This window comes from Macrobrachium nipponense, chromosome 36 (assembly GCF_015104395.2).
Source record: "Macrobrachium nipponense isolate FS-2020 chromosome 36, ASM1510439v2, whole genome shotgun sequence".
In the NCBI taxonomy this organism is placed as follows: domain Eukaryota; kingdom Metazoa; phylum Arthropoda; class Malacostraca; order Decapoda; family Palaemonidae; genus Macrobrachium; species Macrobrachium nipponense.
In genome coordinates, this window is record NC_087220.1 from 60,516,168 (window position 1) to 60,540,960 (window position 24,793).

The following is a 24,793-nucleotide window of genomic DNA, read 5'->3' on the forward strand; positions in this document are numbered from 1 at the left end:
TTACTTTTCTGGAATGATTTTGGTTGAATTATTTTTTTTTGTTTTCAAAGGGCTACAGTATATACTTACAAGAAGCAGATTACAGTCATTGGTTTATTACAGATATATGTCTATTTCATAGACAAAAATGTCCAGTCTGTCATATTGATTGTCAGTTTTTTTCAGTACAAACCCATAACTAAGTTCCACTTTGTTTGTCAGTTTAGTGCTCCCAGAAAAACTGAGAGAGGAAGAACTTAAGTATACCAATTGGGGCTGGTGAGATTCATCTGGTCTGAACTGGCAAGCTAGAATTTTTTTTAGGATTAACACTCACAGAATTTTATTCAAGGGATGTCACCTACAGGTGGTTTAGAGTCATTCTCATCAAGTCCTGTAGTAGTCGTAAGGCAGTCTGTTTCTGTGGAAATTTATAGGCAAGTTAAACTGTCACCTGCTTCCTCTCACTCTTTTTGTCACAATTTCATTACAGCATCCAAAGTGATACACACTTCTCTGGATATCAGTTTTTATGTCACTTACAGAGGTTACATTTGATAAACCTCTATATTGAAATGTTTTTGAATGAGACGCATGCATTTGTACTCGGTGCTTCACACTACAGTGTTCAAACTTCTTATCTTACTGCCATTCCAGGGCCTGACACACGTACCTCTCCCTGTGTAGTGAATCAGTTTATCCTGCCTATCTTATCTCATGTATCAGACAGATTCAGATCCCTCAAGTTTCAAACGAGGACCTTGATAGTTTGGATCCTCTCTACATAAAGTGAGTTGTGGATATGATAAGTGACTGGTTTGTACCTGAAGAACTGTGATTTTTTAAAAATCAAAGCATTTTAAAAACAAACCCACAACTTATCCACAATTTTCTATCCACTGCCCCACATTCCAGTAGGCAGATGCTAAATACACCAAGAACGAAGCTGGGTTAACAGCTGAGATGAATGGATCTTGCTGCAGGTGTGCTTTCATCTCATGTTGGGATATTATTGGTCTTCTTTTAGAAAATTATAGCAGTCTGGGAACATTTGCTTGCTGGCAAATAAGATGGTAACTTTTAATTCTGGGTTTGCATTAAGAACTCGTAAAAAATATATTCTTTAGAATCACATGCTTCTGTTTAGTTTTTCAAGATTTTTTGAAGTTGATCACACTAGATTCATTTTCCAGGGTGAATGCGGGCACTCTCCAAATACTATACGGTCTCAGGTAATGATATCTTTATAATTGCTAGGTTATGGGGATGAAGATTCTCGCACACCATCTCCATCTCCCTCTTCTGGTGTGGAATCATCCTCCATGAAAGATTCTCCAATGCAGATTGAACTTGGGGGTGACACAGCAAGTATAGGTAAGCTGCCTTTCATGGTTTTTTTTTAATTGCTATTTTATTACCAACCATAGAAATGAATGTTTCATTTATTCAGACTATACTTACAGTAGTAGTTAGCTTGCTTACCCCTGAACCTATATTGTATTAAAGTAATTGTAAGGTTAATGTTTTGTACTATAGTCATTTTAAAATCTTTGTCTTATCTTTTGGATACCCCTATTGGTGGTTGTTATTATTATTATATTATAAAGGATTAGTTTATCCAGACCTCTGAGCCTAATAAAGGCTCTTCTTGAGCTGGTTCCTATTGGTTGTTGATGGGCTGTATTTATGGTTGTTGATGGGTTGTATTTATGGTTGTTGATGGGTTGTATTTATGGTTGTTGATGGGCTGTATTTGATATATAATACAGTATATTCAGTATTTCCAGATTTAATCAGAAATGATTCTGTTTCTGTCTTCAGACACTTTAGAGGGAGGTTTGTCGTCGGAACAGCGTTCAGTTATGTCTGGAGGCACAGTCCGTGGGTGGCTTCCAGACGTAGCTGTCGTGTTGTGGCGACGAGTGCTAGGTCTCCTTGGGGATCCTAATGACGTTGCTTCTCCCAACATACATGCGCAGATCTTCAAGTACCTCTCCGAACTCACAGAAACTCTAGTGAAGGTAGTAAAGTCCCTCTTATTCTGTCAGATCATTTTGTTTTGAAGTTTGATTTTCTCCAGTACTGAGCAGGTGTATTTTAAGCATGCCAAAGCACAGATATTCGTATGCCTTTTGTCTTGATATTTTGCAGTTACGGAACAACCAGAGTATATCAGTGGATAACCAAAGCAGCCCTGAGCCTCCAGAACTCATACCTCCTCTCCTGCTAGTCGCTCCTTGGTGTTTCAAGGTGAGGTGGTAAAATGAATGACAGAGTGTTGCTTTAGTATCATTAACCCCTTTGCAATTTAGATAAGCTGTGTTAATGGAAAAGAAAAAAAAGCATGGAAAGATATAAGATTTTCCGGGATGTTGTCTCAATAGTTTCAAGTATTTATATACTTGACAGTTTAGACTACTTTGCTTGGCAATGAAATCATTGGTATAGATCTTAAAAACTATCAAACTGCCATTGAAAAGTTACGAATGTTCCATTTGTTCCGATACGTAATACAAACCATCGGTCCTTTAACAATAGGAATGTAACTTGCGGCAGCTGGAACAGGTCGTAAGCTTCGAACAAGGGAGTTCGGTAGTTAACTGCTTGTCAGACAGTCAGCGCACCGCGCGACTGGGAGGTGAAGAATCACTTTGCTTTCGGCCGTGCTGGGTGACAGACGTATTCTCCACTTCTCTCTGCCCGCCATCGTCGCATGCTTCGTTCCTCAAACTTTGGTTTGCCGTCTCTTACTAGTGTGTTTGTGTGAAAATCCTGTAAGTACTTATGACTTTTGTATTTTCATTTTATTATGGATTCTCGTGAGCTGGAGAGTTCCCCACGCCCCCCCATCAGCCGCAGATGCCCTGGTGTGGAGGGCCATAAGTGTGGGGCCTTCCGCTCCTTTCCTGAAGTTGACCCTCATGATTTATGTGCTCGGTGTTGGGGCGCGAATGCTCTTACCGAGACCTGTGATATTTGTTGTGTGTGGTCGGAGGAGCAGTGGGCGCGATTTGAGGGGAGGAGGAAGCGACGTAAGCCTTCCAGGGAGTCAACGGAAAGTTTTCCGGCTACTCCCCTGGTCTCGGACGCTCGTCTTCTTTCCTCCCATCTTAACTCCCGCGTATGGCTCCTTCCCCTTGGGGAGGGGGGTTGTTTCTTGCTCCTCCTTTTTGCCTGATCCGTCGAGCGAGGAGGAGGGGGCGAGATACCCCAACATTCAGTTGTACTCGGGGTCTTCCGTTCGCTCGGGGGGTGGGACACTCCTCTCTCTCTCTCTCTCTCTCTCTCTCTCTCTCTCTCGAATCTCTCTCGTTCTCATCGCTCAAACATCAGAAAAAGAAAAACAAAAGCACAAATCTCAATCAAAATACAAATACTCCTCTCTCTCTCTCTCTCTCTCCCCCCCCTGGGGGGGGGGGGGCAAGGGGGCACCCCCCCTACTAACCCAACCTTTGCTTCCTCAGGTATGCCTGCCGCGGGGCCATGTTTGGTTCTCACAGTACCCAGGATGTCGCTGGCTGCTGCCCCCGCCCCCTGCTGTACCTGGACCAACCCCTGCCGACGTCGTTCCTGCCTGTGGGGTTGCTGCTCCAGTCGCGGGTCCTTCCGGACAGGTGCAGCCGGGCCGTGTTACTTCGGCAATTGCCCCGGCTCTGTCCTGGATGGAGGACCTGACGACTGTCCTGAGGAAGCTGACGAAGAAGAAGAAGAAGAGGAAGGTGTCGTCGTCGTCTTCATAGTCTTCTTTGTCGTCGTCTGCTGCCGCCTCTCTCCTTCAACTTCCAAGGCTTCACAGCCGAGGAAGAAGGCCGCCTCCTCCCCCCCTAAGAAGTCTCCTTCGGGAGCTTCTAAGGGCCTGTCTCACTCTGGTGTGACGGGGGGGTCTTCCGCTGGTCCTCCCACTCCTTCGGGGGCGGGGCCTGTCTCTCCTTCCGCAAGGAAGAAGACGGGGACCAGATGGGTACCAGCTAACACCGTACCTCCTCACCTGGTGTTAGGGTCTCTGCCGCTACATCAGATTCCATCTCTGCATCTCGTTTGCGAGAGGTACCGGGTGGGTGGTCGCCTGTGGGTGACTGTGCAGCCAAGGCTCAGGCTTCCTAGTTCGCTCGGTGTCAGGACCGAGGCACTGAGCGGAAGATGGAAGATTGGTGAGAGTCGCTCAGGTGACTCCCGCCAGACCGGCGATTGCTCTCGTAGCGATACGCGGGTACCCAGGATTGTTGCGACGGTCCCAGACCGGTCGCGGGCCAAGGCAAGGAAGAGGTCCCCTCGATCGGCCGAACCGGCTTCGGCCGATTCCAGCGGCACGACGCGCTGTGAGGACAGGCCCCACTCCCACCACGACAGCAGACTCTGCTGGTCCCCTGACCGCCGCTCCCACCGGGACCGGGCGGGTAGGAGGACCAGCAGCAGCTCCTCTGACACTCAGGACCGGCGCCACGGTTCTCGGTCCAGCTGCTCTCCCCCGGAGAGCCGCGCGACCAGGCCTGCAGCTTGATCGCCACCGCGGGTTGGTGATCGCCTGCAGCCCCCCAAGCACACCGGTTCTGCCGGTGGGCGAGGGGGGAGCGTCAGGTCTTCCTCTCCGATCCCTTCAACTTCCTCGGGTTACACCGGGAAGAGCGAGGCGAACCGGAGTGATCGTGGGGAGCACGCTCCTCACAATCCCACCATGACGCCCTACGAGCCTGGCACGGTCTTAGGACCAACGAGATCGTATGCGCAAGTGGCCGGAGGAGACCAGGAGGGGTCTGTTGCGGTTCCTCCTCCTGAAGGAGGAGGATCTCGGGAGGCGTTCTTGCTGGAGGGACTTGACAGTCCTACTCCACAGGACATGGTCACTCCCGAGATCCAGAGGTCGTTTTCGGAGGTTATTGCGCTGATCCGTCAGCACAACGACCTTGGGGAAGGATCGCCGCTCCCACCTTCTGAGCCTACGTCCAGGCTCGAGTCATTCTGGGGTCCTAAGAAGGAACCCAGGACGACGGTGGGTCTGCCGCGATCTGCTCTGGCTGACTCGGTGCTAGGCCAGGTGGACACTCTCTTCTCCGGACTGGAGGGTTCGCTACGGTCTGGCAGGTCTTCCAAGCTACTTCCCCCGCCTCTACTGCAACAGAGAAGGTTCTATGTGCCATCGGAGGACCCTATGCCGCCCAAACAGGTGAACCCGGAGCTAGTTAGGCTAACTCCGGGGGTGTCTCTGCAGCAGCTCCTGTCGGAGAACCTATGGTTCTCGCAACAAGAGGCACTCACCTTGGAATCGACCGCCATGGTGGCATTCCAAGCAGTCTCCTGGCTAGACCTGTGGTCCCTCACAGTGTCTAAGGTCGCGGCCACCTCGGGGAATATCCCTCCTGAAGGTGACCCGGCTTTTGGGAGACTGTGCCAGTCTGGAGGTAGAGCCATCTCCTACCTAGCCCACCAGACTGCAAACCTGTGGGCCAACCTGGTTCTTTGGCGTAGGGACGCAGTCCTCACCCGAGTGACCAGGTCGGCCGGGCGTGAGGCGGCTCTGGGTCTTCGCAACGGACCGGTGCGGAGTTCCTCCTCTCTCTTCCCAGGAGAGATGGTGGATGCTGCGGTGGAACGACGGCGCACTGACGACAGTGACCGTTTAGTACACCAGGCAGTCTCGAAGGCGGCTGGGCAGGCTCAAGCTACTGCGGCCAAGCCCAAAAGTTTGGTTAGCGCTTCCTCTGCGGCCAAGACGATTGCATCGTCGAAGCCTAGAGGAAAGACTCTGCCTTCAACTTCTTCAAGGAGCAACCGCCACCAGCCCTCCTCTCAGCCCTCCTTCTCAAGAGGGGGAGCTGGGAAGAAGTCGAAGAGAGGTGGGAAACGCTAGGAACGGCGTTCCCCCTCATCTGCTGCCGGAAGTGGGGGGATGCCTGGCGAGCCATTGGGCAACATGGCAGCGCTATGAAGCAGAGACCTGGATAGTAGACGTCCTTTGGGAGGGGTATCTACTACCCTTCGAGTCTCAGCCACCCCTCACCTCACACCCGGTCCACCTTCAGACTTACGTTTCCGGATCATCTAAGGATGTAGCACTTCGGCAGGAAGTCCAAGCCATGCTGAGCAAAGTAGCTGTGGAGATCGTCAGGGATCGGTCACCGGGCTTCTACAGCCGTCTTTTCCTGGTGGAGAAGTCTTCGGGGGGCTGGCGCCCAGTGATAGATCTCTCTCCCTGAACCGATTCGTTCGCCAGTCTCGGTTCACGATGGAGACGGCACACTCCATGCTCAACTCCATCAGGGAGAATGACTTCATGCTTTCGGTGGACTTGAAGGACGCATATTTCCAGATACCCATCCATCAATCCTCCAGGAAGTACCTCCGCTTCATTCTCGATGGGACGGTGTACCAATTCAGGGCACTTTGCTTTGGTCTCTCAACCGCCCCACAGGTGTTCATGCGAGTGTTCACTCTGGTGTCTGCTTGGGCCCACTTGTCAGGGATACATCTTTTGAGGTATCTCGATGACTGGTTAGTCCTGGCGAGTTCTCGTTCGCAGTTGCTACGGGACAGGGATCGACTCCTCGAGTTCTGCCGCAATCTGGGGATCGTGGTAAACTTCAAGAAGTCAGATCTTGAGCCCAAGCTGAGGATGAAGTACCTGGGTATGCTGATCGATACGGTAGCAAGGCGAGTCTTCTCCGCAGACTCGCGGGTCAGCAGATTCAGGGAGGCAGCCAACCAGTTCCTGTCTTGGCAGGAACAGCCAGCTCAGCAGTGGCAGGTCGTGATCGGCCACCTGTCGTCACTCAAGAAGTTAGTCCCTCACGGGCGTCTTCACCTGCGGTCTCTCCAGTGGAGACTAAAGGAGAGTTGGTCACAGGCAAGAGACCCGCCATACTTCCCTGTGTACCTCACGGAGGAGGTGAGGCAGGACCTAGCCTGGTGGCTGGACGACAGGAACCTCGTAAGAGGAGTGCCTCTCTGCTCCCCCCCCCCAGGATGTTGCTGTTTTCAGACGCGTCAACCAAGGGATGGGGTGCACACTTGGAGGAGTTGCTGACTGCAGGCATGTGTGATCATCACGACAAGCACCTTCACATCAATGTTCTGGTGCTCAAGGCAGCGTTCCTTGCTCTCCAAGAGTTCCAGGACCGTCTGATGGGACACTCGGTGGTGTTGATGTGCGACAACACCACAGTAGTGGCATACGTCAACAAACAGGGGGGCCCTAGTGTCCCTCCCGTTGCACCAGTTGACGTTGGGCTGGGGCTCACTCAGTAGTGCTGTCAGCTCGCTACATTCCAGGCAAGAGGAATGTAGTAGCAGACAAGCTCAGCTGTCAGGATCAGGTGATAGGGACCGAATGGTCTCTACTCCCAGACGTAGCGGAAAGGCTCTTCAACCTGTGGGGGCGTCCAGTCGTAGATCTGTTCGCCACCCGGCACAACAGGAAACTTCAGGTTTTCTTCTCAGCTGTGCCGGACCCATGGGCAGCTGCAGAGGACGCTCTTCAACACCTGTGGGACAACCTCTTCGTCTACGCCTTTCCCCTGTTCTATCTGATTCGCAAGGTGATCAGCAGAGTGCTGGTCACCCTGAATCTCCGGATGATCCTGGTGGCTCCCAAATGGCATTTGGTATCCGGACCTGCTGGCTCTGCTTGCGGAAGCACCAAGAGAGATTCCCCCCTTGGCACAACCTTCTCTGCCAGCCACACGTGGAACGGTACCACCAGTCAGTCCAGTCCCTTTGTCCTCACGGCTGGCTGTTATCCACCATCTCTTGCGAGCGAGAGGCTTTTCTCACCGAGCAGCAACAGAGATGGCTGGGTATATCAGACAGTTTTCTGCAGCTGTGTACCAGGGAAAGTGGGCCGTCTTCTGTGGTTGGTGTCGTACACGGCGTCTATCTCCTCTCAGAGCCATTCTTCAGCATGTAACGGATTTCCTCGTTTTTCTTCGCCGAGAGAAGCTCCTCTCCGTCCCCACAGTCAAAGGATACAGGGCCGCCTTGGCCCTAGTCCTGGAACTGAGGGGAGTGGATATCTCGAACTCGTTCGAGATCTACCTTCTCATGAGGAGCTTCGAGAGGTCGTGCCCACCCAGGGAACTCAGGCCCCCCGGTGTGGGATGTGACTCTCGTTCTTAGGAGTCTGACTCAAAGTCCCTTCGAGCCACTCTGAGAGTCGTCAGACAGAGATCTGACCCTCAAGACCCTCTTCTTGCTGGCCCTGGCATCGGCAAAGAGAGTAGGGGAACTTCATGGTCTTTCCTTCGACGTCAAGCATACGAGGGGATGGGGATCTGTGACGCTCTATTTCGTCCCCAACTTTGTAGCGAAGACTCAGAATCCTTCAGTTCCTGACGACCGGTTCGAGTCATTCACGATCCCCTCCCTATTGGACTTTACCGACAACGATGCGGATGAGATGCTGCTTTGTCCTGTGAGGGCGCTACGGCACTATCTGAAGAGAACTCGGCACCTCAGGCCTGAGTGTCGACTCCTCTTCGTTAGCACCGGGGTGACCAAGAAAGAAGTATCCAAGAACACTCTTTCTTTCTGGCTGCGTGAGGTGATCAGGAGGGTGTACGAAGCTGATGTTAGCGACGAAATCCGTACCCTTCGTCCAAGAGCCCACGAAGTCAGAGGCATTGGTCCTTCTCTTGCGTTCCGCAAGAACTTCATGAACTTCTCCATGGCGCAGGTCCTGAAGGCAGGGGTCTGGACCAACCAGACCACCTTCACCTCCTTCTACCTTCAGGATATAGCCCACAGGTCCTTGGACACTTTTTCCTTGGGACCCGTGGTGGCTGCTCAACAGGCTGTGTAGCTTACCCAGCACCCGAGCGGACAGAACAGCATCGCATCCTTGTGTGACAGCATGAATGGATCAGTGAAAGAGAGTGTGACTGGCTTCTCTTCCCAATCTTTTTCTCCCCCTCTACCTGTGGGCAGAGGGATGCGGTCGTCACTACGCTGGAACAGGAGACCGATGCAGGTAAGCTACTCGACCGAGCTCCATCCTATCCCTTTCATTAGGGATAGGAGCGATTATCCACCACTTCCCCCAACAAGGGGGGGGGAGTGGAAGCCAACAAGAGACAAACCCATGACTTCATATTGCCTCTTGCAATAGGAACAAGTTCTTGCTTGCTAGTTTTAAGAGTTATGCTGGCCTCCCTCTTATTACTTGGATCCAGAGGTCTGACATTGATCCTGCGGTACATACCCCGATCATTGGGCAGAGGCTAGGATCCCTCCCTCTGCTCTTACGACCAGGGAGGGAACCAAGGTTGGACGAACACCAGTCTGTTCATTGACTCAGATTCCACCCACCAAGAAGTGAGTCTTCCTATTGTTAAAGGACTGATGGTTTGTATTACGTATCGGAACAAATAACAATTTGTCGAAAATTGTATTTTTCCTAACTATACAAACCTGAGGTCCTTTACACATAGTCCCACCTCATGCCACCCCTCACTCTGTTTTTCCTGGGCCTAAAGTAAAGTGATTCTTCACCTCCCAGTCGCATGGTGCGCTGACTGTCGGACAAGCAGTTAACTACTGAACTCCCTTGTTCGAAGCTTACGACCGGTTCCAGCTGCCGCAAGTTACATTCCTATTGATAAAGGACCTCAGATTTGTATGGTTAGGAAAAATACAATTTTTGACTAATTGTCATGTTAACCCTCTTACGCCGAAGCGGTAAAAAAAAATTGTCTCCCGTGTGCCGGAGGTGTTTCAGAGTGAGCACGGAAGCGGAAAAAATATTTTTTTCAAAAAATCACAGCGCGCTTAGTTTTCAAGATTAAGAGTTCATTTTTGGCTCCTTTTTTTGTCATTGGCTGAAATTTAGTATGCAACCATCAGAAATGAAAAAAATTATCATTATCATATATAAATAATATGATATATGATAGCGCAAAAACGAAATTTCATATATAATTGTATTCAAATTGCGCTGTACGCAAAACGGTTAAAGGTAACAAGTTACTTTTTTTTCGTTGTAATGTACACTAAATTGCAATCATTTTGGTATATAACACATTGTAAAACGACGTAAAATACGTCCAGTCGGCGTAAGAGGGTTAATGTACAAGTTAGTCATTTATGTTGCTCCTAAAACTTATAGTGTAGAATGCTGCTTGTCATGTTATTTGACATTATTCTTTGAAAGCGTGAATTTCAAGTCAGTGACCCCGGTGGGCTTGTTCCATATGAATAGTGTTCATCTTTGAGTAATAATAATGATAGTAGTAGTACTTATTTATTTTCTTGTTTTTCTGCAGGCCCTAACACTGCCAGCACAATTTCACCGTGGCAAAACCTCAGCATATCGATTACTCTGCATGATGATGGTGAGGCAGCACGACATCCCACCACCGAAAGATATCCTCACTCAGTTCTACCGAGTCCTTCATCAAGGTCTTGTTGGGCCTGATCAGGTAGGCAGAATTTCATTGTGAACATTGTTGTTTTGGAAGCAGATCAGTAAAGAAATCAAGGCAGAATCTTCGTAGTTTCCAGTCGATTCAGTTACGTACCGAGGTTTTGAAGAACCATTTAGTCGATTTATTGTATTAGAAATAAGTCATTTATGCCAGTTCTTTGATAGTTAAATATTTTAGCTTAGTGCTTTTGTTGAACTACCCAGTAATGATTTAATGTACCCAGTCATTTCCTATAAATTGTTCTTACGTAGGATTATGTTACTTGATGCATTTACTTTGTGCTCATTAAACCTTGGTTTTCAATCTTCAGCATTTTCTTGCTGTAGTTTTTGTCCATAAAGTATTTTTGTACATGAACTTCCCTGACAGATATATACTTAGCTATAGTCTCCGACGTTCCCGACAGAATTTCAAATCTCGCGGCACACGCGACAGGTAGGTCAGGTGGTCTACCTTACCCGCTGCTGGGTGGCGGATGTACGAACCACTCCCGTTAGCTTGTCAGATTTTTCTCTGTCGCGGGAACGATAACAACTGTTGTTGGTTCCTCTCGATAGTTTTTCGATTCTCGCTTGCCTGGAGTTAAATTGGACTTCTTTTGGTGACGTATTCGCTTTGTTTGGCTTGGCATATGCTGATTGTGGACCGGTTTGATTTTGATTTTGATTTTCTTTAACGATGTCTGACCTAGATTCAGTAGTTAAAACTTCGGTTTTGTTTAGGGTTTGCGTGAATGAAGGATGTAAGGTGAGGTTGCCGAAAGCTTCGGTAGACCCCCACACGGTTTGCATGAAATGCAGGGGGAATGAATGTTCTTTTGCTAACCCTTGTAGTGAATGTAAGGGATTGAATGAAGAAGAATATAAGGCTCTCTCTTCTTATGTTAGGAAGTTGGAACGTGATAGAGTGCGTAAGGCTTCCTCTAGAAGTTCTAGTAGATCTAGAATGAGTGAGTTGGATGTGGATCCTAATACTAACGTAGAATTAGAACCTTCTTCCCAAGTTGCAGCCCCTGCTCCCCGCACCGAAGCCGAAGATTCGCCTTCGGAGGCGGCAGCTCTGAGAGCCACGATTCGTTCTATGGATCAGAAGATTCGTCAGTTGGAAGGTAAGGAGAGTGTTAGTGATCAGTGCAGTGTCCCCAGTGTTGTGGAGGGTGCGTCTGACCGGCTCCTTAGTGCCTCTAGGCCTAGACCTCTTCCAGACTCCCAGTTCCAGTGGAGTAGGAAAGTTGAAAGCCGCAAGAGGGCTAGGGAGAACCCCCCCACCGGTCAGGCGTCCCTCGGCAGATCCTGAAGTACGCTCCCCAGGCTGCCTCGGATCGCTACAAGAAGGAGCTCCTACGCCAATGCTTCTCCTCTTCGTCTTCTCCCTCTCCGAAGAGAGGTTGGAACTCCCCGGATGCGTCGCGCCCGTTGAAGAGGGCTTGGAAGGCTCCCTGCAGTCCTTTGGCTTCTAGTCTGGAGGTTTTCCCGGAAGAATCGTCGGTGGAGGCGAAGAAACCCAAGAAATCCTGTGATCGTTCTTCTTCTCGCGCTCCGCGCTCGGCGCCTGCTTCCGAGGAAGAACAAACAAGATTCTCCTACGAGAGTACTCGCGGGACTTCAAGCTCAGATCATGGCGCTAGCAGACTCTCTAGCAGTTTAGATCACGTAGGAAGAAGGACGTTTCTCTTCCGATCAAGAGATCTAGGCGCCGCTCTTCAGAGGATCGTTCTCCTCTTTTTAGACGTTCTCCTTCATAGGGGGAGGTTCGGTATGAAGGTAGGGGCTCGCGTGAGCGCCCTCGCTCGCCTGGCTCTCTTTCGACTTCAAGGCGCCAAACATCGGTAGGACGCTCTATAGAGAAAGAAGTTTTTTCTCCAGATTGGATTCCCGCTTCCGGTAATCGCACTGCACCTGCTCATCACGCTATTTCTTCAACTCCCTCGCGTGAGACTTCTCCTCAGCAGCCTCAAGATCCTAGAAGGCGCCCTTATACAAGTAGGCGTTCTTCTTCCAGATGTCACTCTCCTCGAGTGTCGGATCGTGACTTCTCTCCTGACAGGCATCAAGAGTCTGGTAGGAGTCGTGTGCATGATAGACGGCCTGCTGTTAGCCGCTACCGCAAGGTAGGCGCCAAGAGCCTACTGCACATCGATCTCCTAGTAGGCGCTCGTTTCTTTTAAGGCGTCATACTCCTGATTATTCTCCTCGGGGCAGACAACAAGAGTCTTTCAAGCGCCCTTCTCCGTCCGTAGGCAACTCTCCCGCTTCTAGGCGCACTTCTCCTGACCGTTTGTCTCTTGGTAGGCACCAGGAATCTCGGAAGCGCCCTTCTCCAAGTAGGCGCTCGTTAGCTTTGAAGCGCCCTTCTCCTGAATGTTACCCTCTTGTTAGACGTCAAGAGTCTCGCAAGCAGCCTTCTCCTAGTAGGCGCATTTCGCCTTCCAGTCGAACTTCCGTTGATCGTGACGCAACTGGACAGGTATGGAGAGCCGCGCAAGCGCTCTGCTCTCGATAGGCGCTCTTTCTCCTGGCAGCCGCTCGCCTCAGGATAGGCGCAAAGAGTCTAGTAGGCGCTCGCCTCCTCGTAAGCGCCCTGTGGATATTTCCGAGGATTCTCGGAGTAGGAGCCCTACCTCTCCTTCGGCTGAGATTCCGTCTACCTCGAAGAGGGAGTCTCATCGTAGACATTCCAGATCTTCTCATCGTTCTCCAGTGGATGTGAACTCTTCTAAGAGAGGGCGTTCTCCAACCTCTCGCTCAACTCCTACTAGGATCCCTTCGTCACCTAAGGATCTTCCGCGCTCGCCTCGACAAGACGTCCTAGAAGGTTCGGATGAGGAACCGAACACTTCTGCTGCTGTGTCTTCTTACAAGAAGCTTAACAGAGCTACTTTTGCAAGTTTTTGGGATTCCCTTACTCCTACGGCTCCTCCTTCTCCTCACTCACTTTTTTCAACGGTGAAGACAGCGAAGAGTTCTTCTTGTGTAGGATGAAGCCAACTCTTTCAATGAAGAAGGCACTGAGGAGTTTTGGTTCCTGGATGGCTTCCAAAGAAGAAGCGGGGAAAACGATGTTCGCTTTTCCTCCTTCGAAGTTATCAGGACGCGCTGGTTTCTGGTACGAAACAGGAGAGTCCTTAGGATTGGGTCTACCGTCTTCGGCTGATTCGGATTTTTCGGCGCTGGTAGATTCGACAAGGAGAACTGCCCTTAACTCTGCTAAGACGACTTGGGCAATGAATGAATTGGATCACATGCTCAAAGGCATGTTTAGAGTGCTAGAAGTATTTAACTTCCTTGATTGGTCGTTGGGAGTCCTAGCCAAGAAAATTGAAGTGCCAGAGTCAATTTCGCCAGAAGATCTTATGTGTGTTTTGTCTTGTATGGACAAGTCGGTAGGAGACGGAGCGAGTGAAATCGCCTCCCTGTATGGGGCCGGGATCGTGAAGAAGAGGTCGGTTTATTGTTCCTTCTTAACGAAGTCTGTCTCCCATGCCCAGAGGTCTTCTTTGCTGTTTGCTCCTCTGTCTGCTCAGTTGTTCCCTAAACATCGAGTGCAGGACATTTCGAGATCACTTTCGGCCAAAGCCACCCAGGACCTTTTGGCACAGTCGGCAAGAAAAAACCTCGCCCTTCCTTCCCTACCAAGGCTAAGAAGGAAAAGGCAAGTGTTCGAGAACCCTTTCGAGGGGCGTCTTCATCAAGAACCTCTACGTTTAGAGGTCGTAGACCTTCAAGAAGGGGTAAGACTTTTGCCAAGTCTGTTAAAGCCCCCAAATAACTTGCAAGTCCTTCAAACAACGTGGGCGCCAGACTCTTAGAGTTTGCAGAAGTCTGGGCCCAAAAAGGGGCGGATCCTTGGACCCTTTCTATTTTGAGGAGAGGTTACCTCATCCCTTTCGTCGAAAGACCTCCCTTGACGACCATCCCAAGGGAACTGACGGCCAGGTACAGAGACCCCATCATGAATCAAGCTCTCCATCTAGCAGTAGATCAGATGCTGGAGAAGGGGGCTATCGAACTAGTGACAGACCATCATTCATCGGGCTTCTACAACCGCCTTTTCCTAGTTCCGAAGTCCTCAGGGGGATGGAGACCGGTGTTGGACGTAAGCGCCCTGAACTTCTTCGTAGAAAAGAAGTTCACGAAGGAAACGCCTTCATCAGTGCTGGCAGCACTTCGTCCAGGGGACTGGATGGTTTCCTTGGATTTACAGGACGCTTACTTCCATGTACCGATCCATCCTTCCTCGAGGAAGTTTCTCAGATTCATGATGGGGGGGAAAATTTTTCAGTTCAGGGCTCTGTGTTTCGGCCTCTCACGGCCCCTCAAGTGTTCACGGGGATTTTGAGGAATGTGGCTCAATGGCTTCATTTGAAAGGGGTGAGGATATCCATGTACCTCGACGATTGGCTAATAAGGGCCAATTCAGAAGATCGTTGTTTGAAGGACTTGCAAGTAACTTTAGAATTGACGAAGGCTTTGGGACTTCTCGTCAATTTCAAGAAGTCGTCACTAATTCCGAGCAAGAGTGTGTGTATCTCGGGATACAGATGAACTCTCTGAGTTTTCGGGCTTTTCCCTCTCAGGAAAGGATAGCCCGAGGATTCGAGAGAGTAACAACCTTCTTAGGGAAAGAAGTATGCACAGTGAGGGAGTGGATGAGTCTGCTGGGGACGCTCTCCTCGCTGGAGCAATTCGTTTCCCTAGGAAGGTTGCACCTGAGACCGCTCCAATTCTTTCTTCATCGAATTGGAGTCGTCGTTCTCAGGATTTGACGTTCTCCCTGTCGTTATCCCAGGACATCAAGAAACATCTCTTATGGTGGACAGATCCCAACCTCTTTGCGAAGGGACTGTCTCAATCAATCCCAGACCCCCAACCTGGTGTTGTTCTCCGACGCGTCGGACACGGGGTGGGGGGCAACTCTGGGAACCAGCGAAGTGTCAGGTACCTGGGTGGGGGACCAGGTAGCCTGGCACATCAACAGAAAGGAGTTGATGGCTGTGTGGTTGGCTCTGAAGGCTTTCGAGCCCAAAGTCAGAAGATCGGTAGTGCAGGTCAACGCGGACAACACTACAGCTCTGGCATATATCAGGAAACAGGGGGGGACGCATTCCTTCTCCCTGTACGAGACAGCAAGAGACCTTCTTCTGTGGGCAGAAGAAAGAGGAATCAAGCTTCTCACCAGGTTCGTGCAGGGAGAAAGGAATGTAAGAGCAGATCTCCTCAGCAGGAAAGATCAGGTCCTTCCCACAGAGTGGACCCTTCATCTGGATGTATGCCAGAGCCTGTGGAAGTTATGGGGCAGGCCACACATAGACCTCTTTGCCACGTCAAAGAACAAGAGGCTGGATCCTTACTGCTCTCCGATATCGGATCCAGAGGCATTAGCAATAGATGCTCTTCTTCTAGACTGGAACGGACTCGACGTCTACGCGTTTCCCCCCTTCAAGATCCTGGGGCTAACCATCAAGAAGTTCGTAGAGTCTGATTCAACGAGAATGACCTTAATCGCTCCCTTTTGGCCGGCCCAAGAATGGTTCACAGAGGTACTGGAATGGTTGGTGGACCTTCCAAGATCGCTCCCGCTAAGGAGCGATCTACTCAGACAACCCCACTTCGAGAGGTACCACAAAAATCTCCTCGCTCTCAGTCTGACTGGCTTCAGACTGTCCAAAGTTTGGTCAGAGCGAAAGGCTTTTCAGCAACAGCTGCTAAAGCAATCGCAAGAGCGAGGAGACCTTCCACCTTGCGTGTATACCAGTCAAAGTGGGATGTCTTCAGACGTTGGTGCAAGAGGAAGAACATTTCCTCTTCCAGTACCTCTGTGACCCAAATTGCGGATTTCCTTATTTTCCTCAAAGAAGAATGTCATCTGGTTGTGTCAACTATTAAGGGATACCGCAGTATGTTGGCGGCGGTATTTCGGCATAGAGGCTTAAAGATATCCGATGATAAGGACTTGCATGATCTTATTAGATCATTTGAAACCATTAAGCGAACTGGAATCTAGACGTAGTTCTACAATTCCTTGGATCGTCTAGATTCGAACCTCCTGGCTTAGCCTCTTTCAAGGATCTGACGAAGAAGGCTATCTTCCTTTTGGCCCTAGCTACAGCTAAGAGAGTGAGTGAGCTCCAAGCTATCGAGGGCAATGTAGGGTTTAAGGAAGATTCTATGGTGTGTTCGTTTCTTCCAAATTTCCTTGCAAAGAATGAAAACCCATCACGGCCTTGGCCCAGGAGCTTTGAAGTTCGTAGTTTATCTTTTCTAGTAGGGGAAGAGCCTGAAAGAACTCTTTGCCCTATGAGAATTATGAAGTATTTCCTTAAGAGGAAGGAACAACTTAAGGCTAATCAAGATGTGCTTTGGTGCTCTGTAAAGGACCCCACTCGGCCCATGTCGAAGAATGCTCTTTCCTTTTTTCTGAGAAGCCTTATTACAGAGGCACATGTTGCCTGTAAGGAAGAACATTTTAGACTACTGAAAGTGAAAGCTCACGCGGTGAGAGCCATCGCAACTTCGCTTGCATTCAGAAAAAATATGTGTGCGGAACTTGCTGGAGGCGACTTTTTGGAGATGCCAATCGGTTTTCGCAAACCACTACCTACGTGATGTAAAAATCACATATGATAAATGCTTCGCCTTGGGTCCTTTCGTATCGGCGGATTCGGTGCTGGGGCAGGGAGCTGAAACTTATCCTGTGTAAATTTTTTATATTTTATATTGTTGTTTTTTGGTTGTCTGAAAGAGGTTGCAGGAGGCACCTCTTTTTGTCGTAATATTAACCCTTTGTATTTTGGTTAGGTGGTCTGGTGGGTTTTGGCTCCTTGCAGAGGTAGTGGTAAGGATCTGTTAGGTAAGCGGACAAGGTCCCTCTAACAGGATCCGACTTGGATTCTACCACAATAGGGGATCACATATCCCAGTGGTAGATCCGAGAGTCTTTCAGCATCAGGTCACGTCCTAGCTGTAGCTCTCCAGGCAATGCAGACTCAGAGACAGTATCTATGAAGTCTTCATCCTGAAAAGGTGAGAACCAAGGTTTTTATATCCTACAACATTAGTTGTTTCCCGTCTTACCTGTATTAATTAGCTGTCTCTTACCCTCCACCAAGGGTGCCAATCAGCTAAGTATATATCTGTCAGGGAAGTTCATGTACAAAAATGATATTGTTAAACTACAATAAAGTTTTGTACATACTTACCTGGCAGATATATACTTAGCTATAGTCTCCGACGTTCCCGACAGAATTTCAAATCTCGCGGCACACGCGACAGGTAGGTCAGGTGGTCTACCTTACCCGCCGCTGGGTGGCGGATGTACGAACCACTCCCGTTAGCTTGTCAGATTTTTCTCTTCCACCTGTCTCCTGAGGGGAGGCTGGGTGGGCCATTAATCGTATATATCTGCCAGGTAAGTATGTACAAAACTTTATTGTAGTTTAACAATATCATTTTAAAAAACTCCTTTGGTTTTACTTACAAATATGCTAAAAGAAAGTGAATTGTGGTCAGTAAAACCACAATTGAAATAATTATCACAATAATTACAGAGATATGATTTTTTTGAGTACTTTATTTCTAAAACTGTATTCTCTATTTTTCAGGAGATTATCAACACATTAGTGAGTGAGTGCAGCCCAAACTTCTTCTCACTAGGCTTACCAGGTGCTTCCATGCTTACGCTAGATTTTATTTTTGCCACGAACACCGTCATTACCTCTCCCGATACCAAAGTTGTAAGTTCTTCTAAAGTAGTGCCGATGCGTAATCACTTTCGATGTCTTTAACTCTTGAAGAAACAGTGACAATAAGAATTCTTTGGCCAAGGAAACTGTCTTGTTTTTTATCAGTTAAGCAGACATTGCTCAGTAGTAAAGGAGGATTTCGGTTTCTTATTTTGTTACCTTTCATTTTACTGCAGTTTCTAATGGTTACTCTTTTTCAGCAATCTCCTCGGCTTGATGCCTTGAGCCTACTGGGGTCATTGCTGCCTCTGTCCTCACTCTACCCGTCCATGCCAGTCTTGCAACCTGCGGCCACTGATTTGGCCCTCATGAATTGTTCAGATGTCAAAGTATGTACTACTATGGCATAATTATGTTCAGTTCTGTGATGAAGTGCTGATATTTTTCCAGTGCACATTTTAGTAGTGCTTTGTCTGTTTTGAGATTCAAGATACTGTGATTTGGAAAGTTTGAAAGATTCAATCCTTTTTCTTTAGAAGGTGATTCTTACCTATTGGCTTAATGTAAACTACAATTGAAACCATTGTTTATCTCAGAAAATTTATGTGATAAATTTTGGCCAATTGTTTAAACTATCTTGTGGTTGGTGTGGCTGATTGAGAGAACTCATATGTCCACTTGCCTTCAGGACCACTTGGTGAATGTCTTATTGAAGAGTGGAAAGCGAGACGGGTGGTGGCACACCAGGTCGCTCGCACTTTGCACCTTGGCCATTTACGTTTATCACGAGTTGGCCCACCAGACCTTCCACACCAAAGTTAATGAGGCCATCAACGTCCTTCTGGCATCCCTTAAGGTAAGTTCCTGTCAGTGTTGATGATGTTGCTTAAAAAGATCTTCTGTTTTTTGAAGTACTGTTATTCCCTTGATTGGTGATCAGGAGTTGAGTTTAATTCTGCCAGATGCAATGTATGTTTGTAGGCTTGTGCATTGCTGTGTGATTTGATAAGTAACTTACTAACTTTCAAGTATTATGATAGTCAGTATTTTCTTTTAACGAGAACAATTCCCATTTTTGTCATACCTAGACTTTGAAGTATGAAAATGAGTTTATCTTACTGTAGATCTTATTTTGCATGTTTACAGAGTAATTTTAACCTTCAAGGACTGCATGGAACCTCTGTGTCCTGTGCTTAGGCCTTTATAGCATTTCATAATTGCTTTGCCAGTCATTTGTTTGATGTAATTTTTCAATATAGTAGCTTGGTGTAAATTTGACTCCCATTATCTTATTTAAGTGTTAGTGCTAACAGTAATTGTATGTTGAATGTGTAGCCGGATTGAAAAATTATGAATTAGTTTTGTTTGGGGAAAAGTGTGTCTCAAAAGAAAAGAGGAAACTACAACTGTAAGCTAGATTGGAATTTCCTTAGTGATATCTTTTTGTAGAAATGTTGTCATCATCTCACCTGGTGGACCAGGCTTAACATATCCAAATTTAAGGGCTATCTGGTTTGTCTTTTACAATGTCGTCATGCAAGGTAAGTTTGATATAAGTTAAAGAAATGATTACCAGTAAAAATAAAGTACGTACGTGAGAATTTTATGTGATAGTCTTTCTTATGAAGTACTTGCGGTGAAATGGCTTAAGAATGTATCTTTTGACCTGAATTCCTTCAGGTGTTGGTTGTAACTGAGTTCATATTCATTTATGTACATTTATGCAAGATCAAGAATCTCACAAGAAGGAAGTTGAAGACTCCCCCTGAAGAACATTCATTTTGCAGTTGTCTCTTGTTGATCTCATTCTTTTTTGAAAGAAGTTCATAGTTAAGGTAACTTGCAGAAAGAGAAGGTTTAATCTACTGAAAAAGAACCTGCACAACAAGTTCTCCTGTTGAAACAACATCCGGCATTACATTGTTCTTTCCTCTTTGTTTTTGACTTGAAAGTGTTTTCTGGTTTTGTGAATGGCATAATCTTTTGTTGGGCTGCTACACATTCAGCACACGAGTATTATTGTATTTGCAATAATAGCAGGGTTTTTTTTTTTTTTTGCATGGTTAAACTGATCAGTGTTTTGCATTCTAGCAAGCAGTATCTTCATGGCACCCATCTAAGCACCTGGCCCAGACTGCTGAGGTATTTTGTGTGTCATGTATTGGAATGGGATGGAGAAGTAGTTTTTGATACATACAGTGATTTTCATTGATTTTTCATTTTCAGTGTTTCAAAGATCAAAATTGTTTGGATTTATATGAAATGTCCCTGTGAAGTGTCATGCATCCCTGCCAGAAAGTTTTTTGCATTTTTTATTACCTTGTATGAAAACCTGCTGTATGTATGTATTTAGTTTTGGGTTCTTTTTGATAATATATAATTTTATTTGATGTCCTGATTCTTAGTTCTTTGAAGGTACCAGATTTATGAAGGATTGCAACTAGCATATAATGCTATTTGGCAATATCAGATTTAAAATGATTAAAAATTATTCTTTGCAGAAAAATCAAATGTTGAAAAGGAATTTGGAAGTAAACAAAATTAGATGTGTTAATTCTAAAGGAAGACTCTTGTTTCAGATTTGTATATAAGGTACAGAGCAAGTGCAATGGCTTTTTAATGACTAGAAATTATCAGCTTAACAAACTAATTGATACTAATTCAAATTAAATTGCAGTTGAGGTGGAATGTCAGTGTTTGGAATATTGTGTACAGTAAGGTATACAGGGGTACTTGACAAGTTTGTGGAAATGGAATTCTTCCTTTATAAGGAGTTTGCATTTCTCAGTGGGTTTTGAATTGAATTTGCACTCGTTGCCTGCGAATTTGTTGCTGTCTCTTGTCTGTTGATAAAAAAAGTTATTAATAGTAATTCATTTTGTTTACACTACAGCACAAGCATGCAAGTCCAGGTGTATGCTTGCAATGAATGCATGAATCCTTTAATTAAAAAAGAAGGCCCCACTTTTGTATATTAGTACTTTGTATTGTAGTACTACCTCATTTGAATGAAAAACCATATTTTGCTGTCATGTTGAGATGAGAATTAAAATGAATTAACCCCTTTTCATTGATTGATTGTCAAGAAGTTGAAAAAGCTGTGGAGCATCCGGGGAGGTATTGGATGTCATTTGCATTCAGAATTGTCATCAGTTTACTTCGAGAATAGTTACTAAATCCTTCATTCTTTTTGTAGGGTTTCCTAATTCCAAATCCATGAAGCTCTTTGATTAACATTGGGCTCTAATATAAGTATGTATTGTCTTTTGTAAATCAGTAGAATTGTAATAATGCTGTAAAATATTAAAAATGTCAAAAGATAATTTACAATGAATAAATCTTCATTAAGTTTGTTGGTATATGTGATAGGCATTCAAAACAATCAGGCTTTAGATGGATGCATACCTTACAAGTAAGTCATCTTGTAATGTTTTCTCAGAGTAGCAAGTTAACAGTTGCTTGTTTGTAGCTTTTTTGAGAAGCACAGTTTCAAGATCTAAGTATAGATTCCAAAGTGACAGGAGCTGCATGGTAATTGATCATTGTTTCCAGCTTTTGTAACATTTAGCCCACATTGCAAATTGTATTCAGAGCCAAGTCATGTTTGATTTGAAGAAAATTTGAGATATAACTTCCTTTTTAACAAACAGTTTTGATGGCATGGTTATCATTATCAGGAGGAGCAACTTTTTAGGAATATCATTCCTTCGTCTATATAAATTTTGGTACTCTTTGCAGATTGGACGTCTAGTTGGCCAAGTGGCTGCTGATCTTCTGTTGCTTTTGTGTGATCATGCTGAAGCATTTCTCACTCATTACCCAGATGTTCCAACTAGAATAATACAGGTAATTATATCTCTTTGAAACTCAAATTACTTATATTTTCCTCTGTTTAGTATATATTGCTGTTGAAATTGCTGGTCAGTAATTTGGAGCAAATTATTACTGATGCTTATAGATCGTCAGGCTTGTTCCCTTTAAAACCTAAATTGTTGAACGCCAAAAGTATTATGAGGACTGTTTTGATGTATCAATTATTATTTTTGAACATGTTAGTAATGTGAGACTACAGGGCATGGAAAAAAGCGAATGTTGTTAATTTTACTGTAAATAGCCAGTAACAATGTTTCACCAATAGCCATACTCTATGTGAAACAAACCCAGTCACATTAATTGAAAGATCTTGAAGGAAGGGAGCCCAGCCGTTCTTATCCCCAAAAAGTCTTCAGAGCATTAGATAATAACTAGTCAATAGATGCACAAGAAGTGAGTTTGTTATTCCCTGAGACCTATGGTAACTTGTTTTATTAATCTATTATCTTCTATTGAGGAATGGAGTTTCTGGCATTCACACACGCGCATGCATAAGCTAAGTCAGAAATACAGAATGGGTTTGTGGTCAATTAACTTTTATTTTTTCCTTGTGCAACATGAGGCTTATTTTGTAGCGTGTACAGTATTTAACTGTTTGAATGCTGTATAGGTATGTATTATTTCTGAAGTTCTAATGTTGTATGCTTTTAGGTGCTGTGCCAAACCCTGGGAGCAATTGGAACCGACACAATTTTGACGTCAAATAATGAAGGAAAACACCTAGTGCTTTCATCCATGTTCTGCTTGGCAGAATGGGTCATGCGAATGCCACAGCAGGTTCTCATCCAGCCAACTCAAGACAAACAGCCTCTTTTACAACATGTTTTTAAGGTGTGGATTTATTTTTTTCCTTTTGGTTGTCCAGGGAATCATTTTAACACAATACCGTATATGTATGGTCTAATATGTCATTTATTTATTTTTATTACCAGCCAAGTAAGCCTGCTTTATAAACAATGAAACATTCACATTCTGTATAGTAATACAGCCTAACATCTCAAAGATTTAAGGTGTTTTGAGTGTAGGTAACATATTCGCAAGATGTGCATGTAGTATAAAGTTGTATGTACTCCCTTTGAAGGTGCTCCATTCCATTGCAAGTGGTAAGAAGGGAACTTTGATACGGTCTCCCAATTTGGAAGTGGTTGATTTTGACAGCCATGTCCGTGAAGAAACAGGAAGGAGTGGGAGTATGGATTCCACAACAAGAGGAGACTCACTGAAGAGGGCCTCTTTTCCTGCTTCTTGTACCTCCACCATCAAGTTGGCTGCAAGATCTGTATGTATATCTTTTCTACAGTTTATTTTTACTTGTCAATAATTATACAACCTCATGTGATGAGAAAAATTAAAATGCAATATGTTTGGTTTTGTAATTGAATTTGTAGATGTAATTATAATCAAATTCAACATTTTGCAACCCAATAAAGTCCATTATTGTATCAAATCATAGTTAAACATTTTTGCAGCCCAATGAAGTACATTATTTTATCATCTACAGATAACCAGCCACTTTATGAACCACTTATGGCACTTTCCTTTGGGAGTTGGTGCACAGCGTTTGTCATCCCTCGTTGTGGAAGGAGATGATGTTCCGGGCTTGTCAGGGGATGAACTTTCCTCTGAAGTGTTTTTATCACCCCATATCCAACTGTTTGCGCTGAACCAGTCGTGTCTTTTGTCTTTAGTGCAGTTACCAGCTCTCCAAGTCCCTGGGTGTGCTGCTACAGCTGGTTTTAAAACTCCGAATTCAGAGGTTCGTTTTAAAACTCCAGATTCAGAGGTTGGTTGATGCTGAAACTTGACATTTGAATGAAAATTATAGCCTAAGTTTTTTTAAGTGATGAGTTTTTTATATTTTTTAATTTATAAGATTTTGTTATGTGGTCATCAGACATTTTCATAATTTTCTTATGTTACATTGTTTGGTTATTGTTACCTTTAGTTTTGTAATGATTTTTTTATCATTAAAAATGTTTTAAGTAGGCCAAAATTGTTCCCTATTTGGTTACTTTAAGCGGTCTATTTAGAAAGGTCAGAAGCTTCATCACGTAATAGTCGAATTGTAATTCTCTATGCATTCACTCTCTTTCAGGTGAGGCTTATTCTTCGTGACTTGTCTGGCAAGTTCTCGTGGGACTCATCGCTACTTTATGCTCCCCCATCAGAATCCGTTCAGGAACAGCCTTCTCGTGCATACAACCAGCATCATGTACCACAGCAACTTCAGACACAGCCTCCACAACAAGCTGCAGTATCTCCTGGAGTATGTATGATTTGCTTCTTTTAAGACTAAACATTTATATTGTTTTCATTATTGCATTTTGTTACCAATACTTTTTTATTTTACAAATTGTGCAACTTGCTTTGCACATTTCTAATTCTAATTATAAGGCTTGAAGGAAAGTTTGAAAAATGGTCATTACATCTGATTTTTATAACCTTGTTGTCCACCAGCAGGCAGGTGTTTTGCCATCACCTCCCATATCTGGTGGTTACAGTGGTTTAGGGGTCCAGTTCACACCCCCAGGAGGACTGAATCATCTGGACAACAGGGATGATACCATGTCCTCGTCTCTCCTAATCACCTCCCCTCCCAGACACACATTGCGCCATCGTCCTCCAGGAATTCTGCCAACACATGAAGATTCTGCAGAAGACCTAGATAATTTGGATGATGTAAGATCTTGTAGTAAAATTTGTAAGACACCTTTATTTACTTGGATATTTTAGCAGTGTAGACTGGCAATTAGAAAACACTGGAAATATCCCTTCCCAAGTGTTCTGGTAATGATGATCATGACAGTCAAGATTACAAGAACTTGTAATACGATTACAGCATATTTAT

General features: G+C 45.7%; 1 protein-coding gene across 12 annotated transcripts in view; it reads left to right on the forward strand.

The window, feature by feature from the left end:
* The window catches only part of LOC135203741 (ral GTPase-activating protein subunit alpha-1-like), a 217,753-nt gene that overhangs the window by 147,842 nt on the left and 45,118 nt on the right, over nucleotides 1-24,793 (forward strand). For 7 of the 12 annotated variants that reach the window (XR_010312009.1, XM_064233673.1, XM_064233678.1 and 4 more), the window contains 14 exons: nucleotides 1,237-1,353; nucleotides 1,801-2,000; nucleotides 2,131-2,229; nucleotides 10,230-10,385; nucleotides 17,992-18,123; nucleotides 18,333-18,461; nucleotides 18,761-18,928; nucleotides 20,164-20,214; nucleotides 21,811-21,918; nucleotides 22,597-22,776; nucleotides 23,027-23,224; nucleotides 23,447-23,728; nucleotides 24,041-24,211; nucleotides 24,403-24,624. Coding sequence is in view for 10 of the 12 variants with exons in the window: in XM_064233673.1 (XP_064089743.1) it covers nucleotides 1,237-1,353; nucleotides 1,801-2,000; nucleotides 2,131-2,229; nucleotides 10,230-10,385; nucleotides 17,992-18,123; nucleotides 18,333-18,461; nucleotides 18,761-18,928; nucleotides 20,164-20,214; nucleotides 21,811-21,918; nucleotides 22,597-22,776; nucleotides 23,027-23,224; nucleotides 23,447-23,728; nucleotides 24,041-24,211; nucleotides 24,403-24,624 (2,213 nt within the window). In the remaining 2 variants the exon portion in view is untranslated. The remainder of the gene's footprint in view (nucleotides 1-1,236; nucleotides 1,354-1,800; nucleotides 2,001-2,130; nucleotides 2,230-10,229; nucleotides 10,386-17,991; nucleotides 18,124-18,332; nucleotides 18,462-18,760; nucleotides 18,929-20,163; nucleotides 20,215-21,810; nucleotides 21,919-22,596; nucleotides 22,777-23,026; nucleotides 23,225-23,446; nucleotides 23,729-24,040; nucleotides 24,212-24,402; nucleotides 24,625-24,793) is intronic. The other 5 variants (XR_010312010.1, XM_064233675.1, XM_064233674.1 and 2 more) reach the window with 4 other exon arrangements.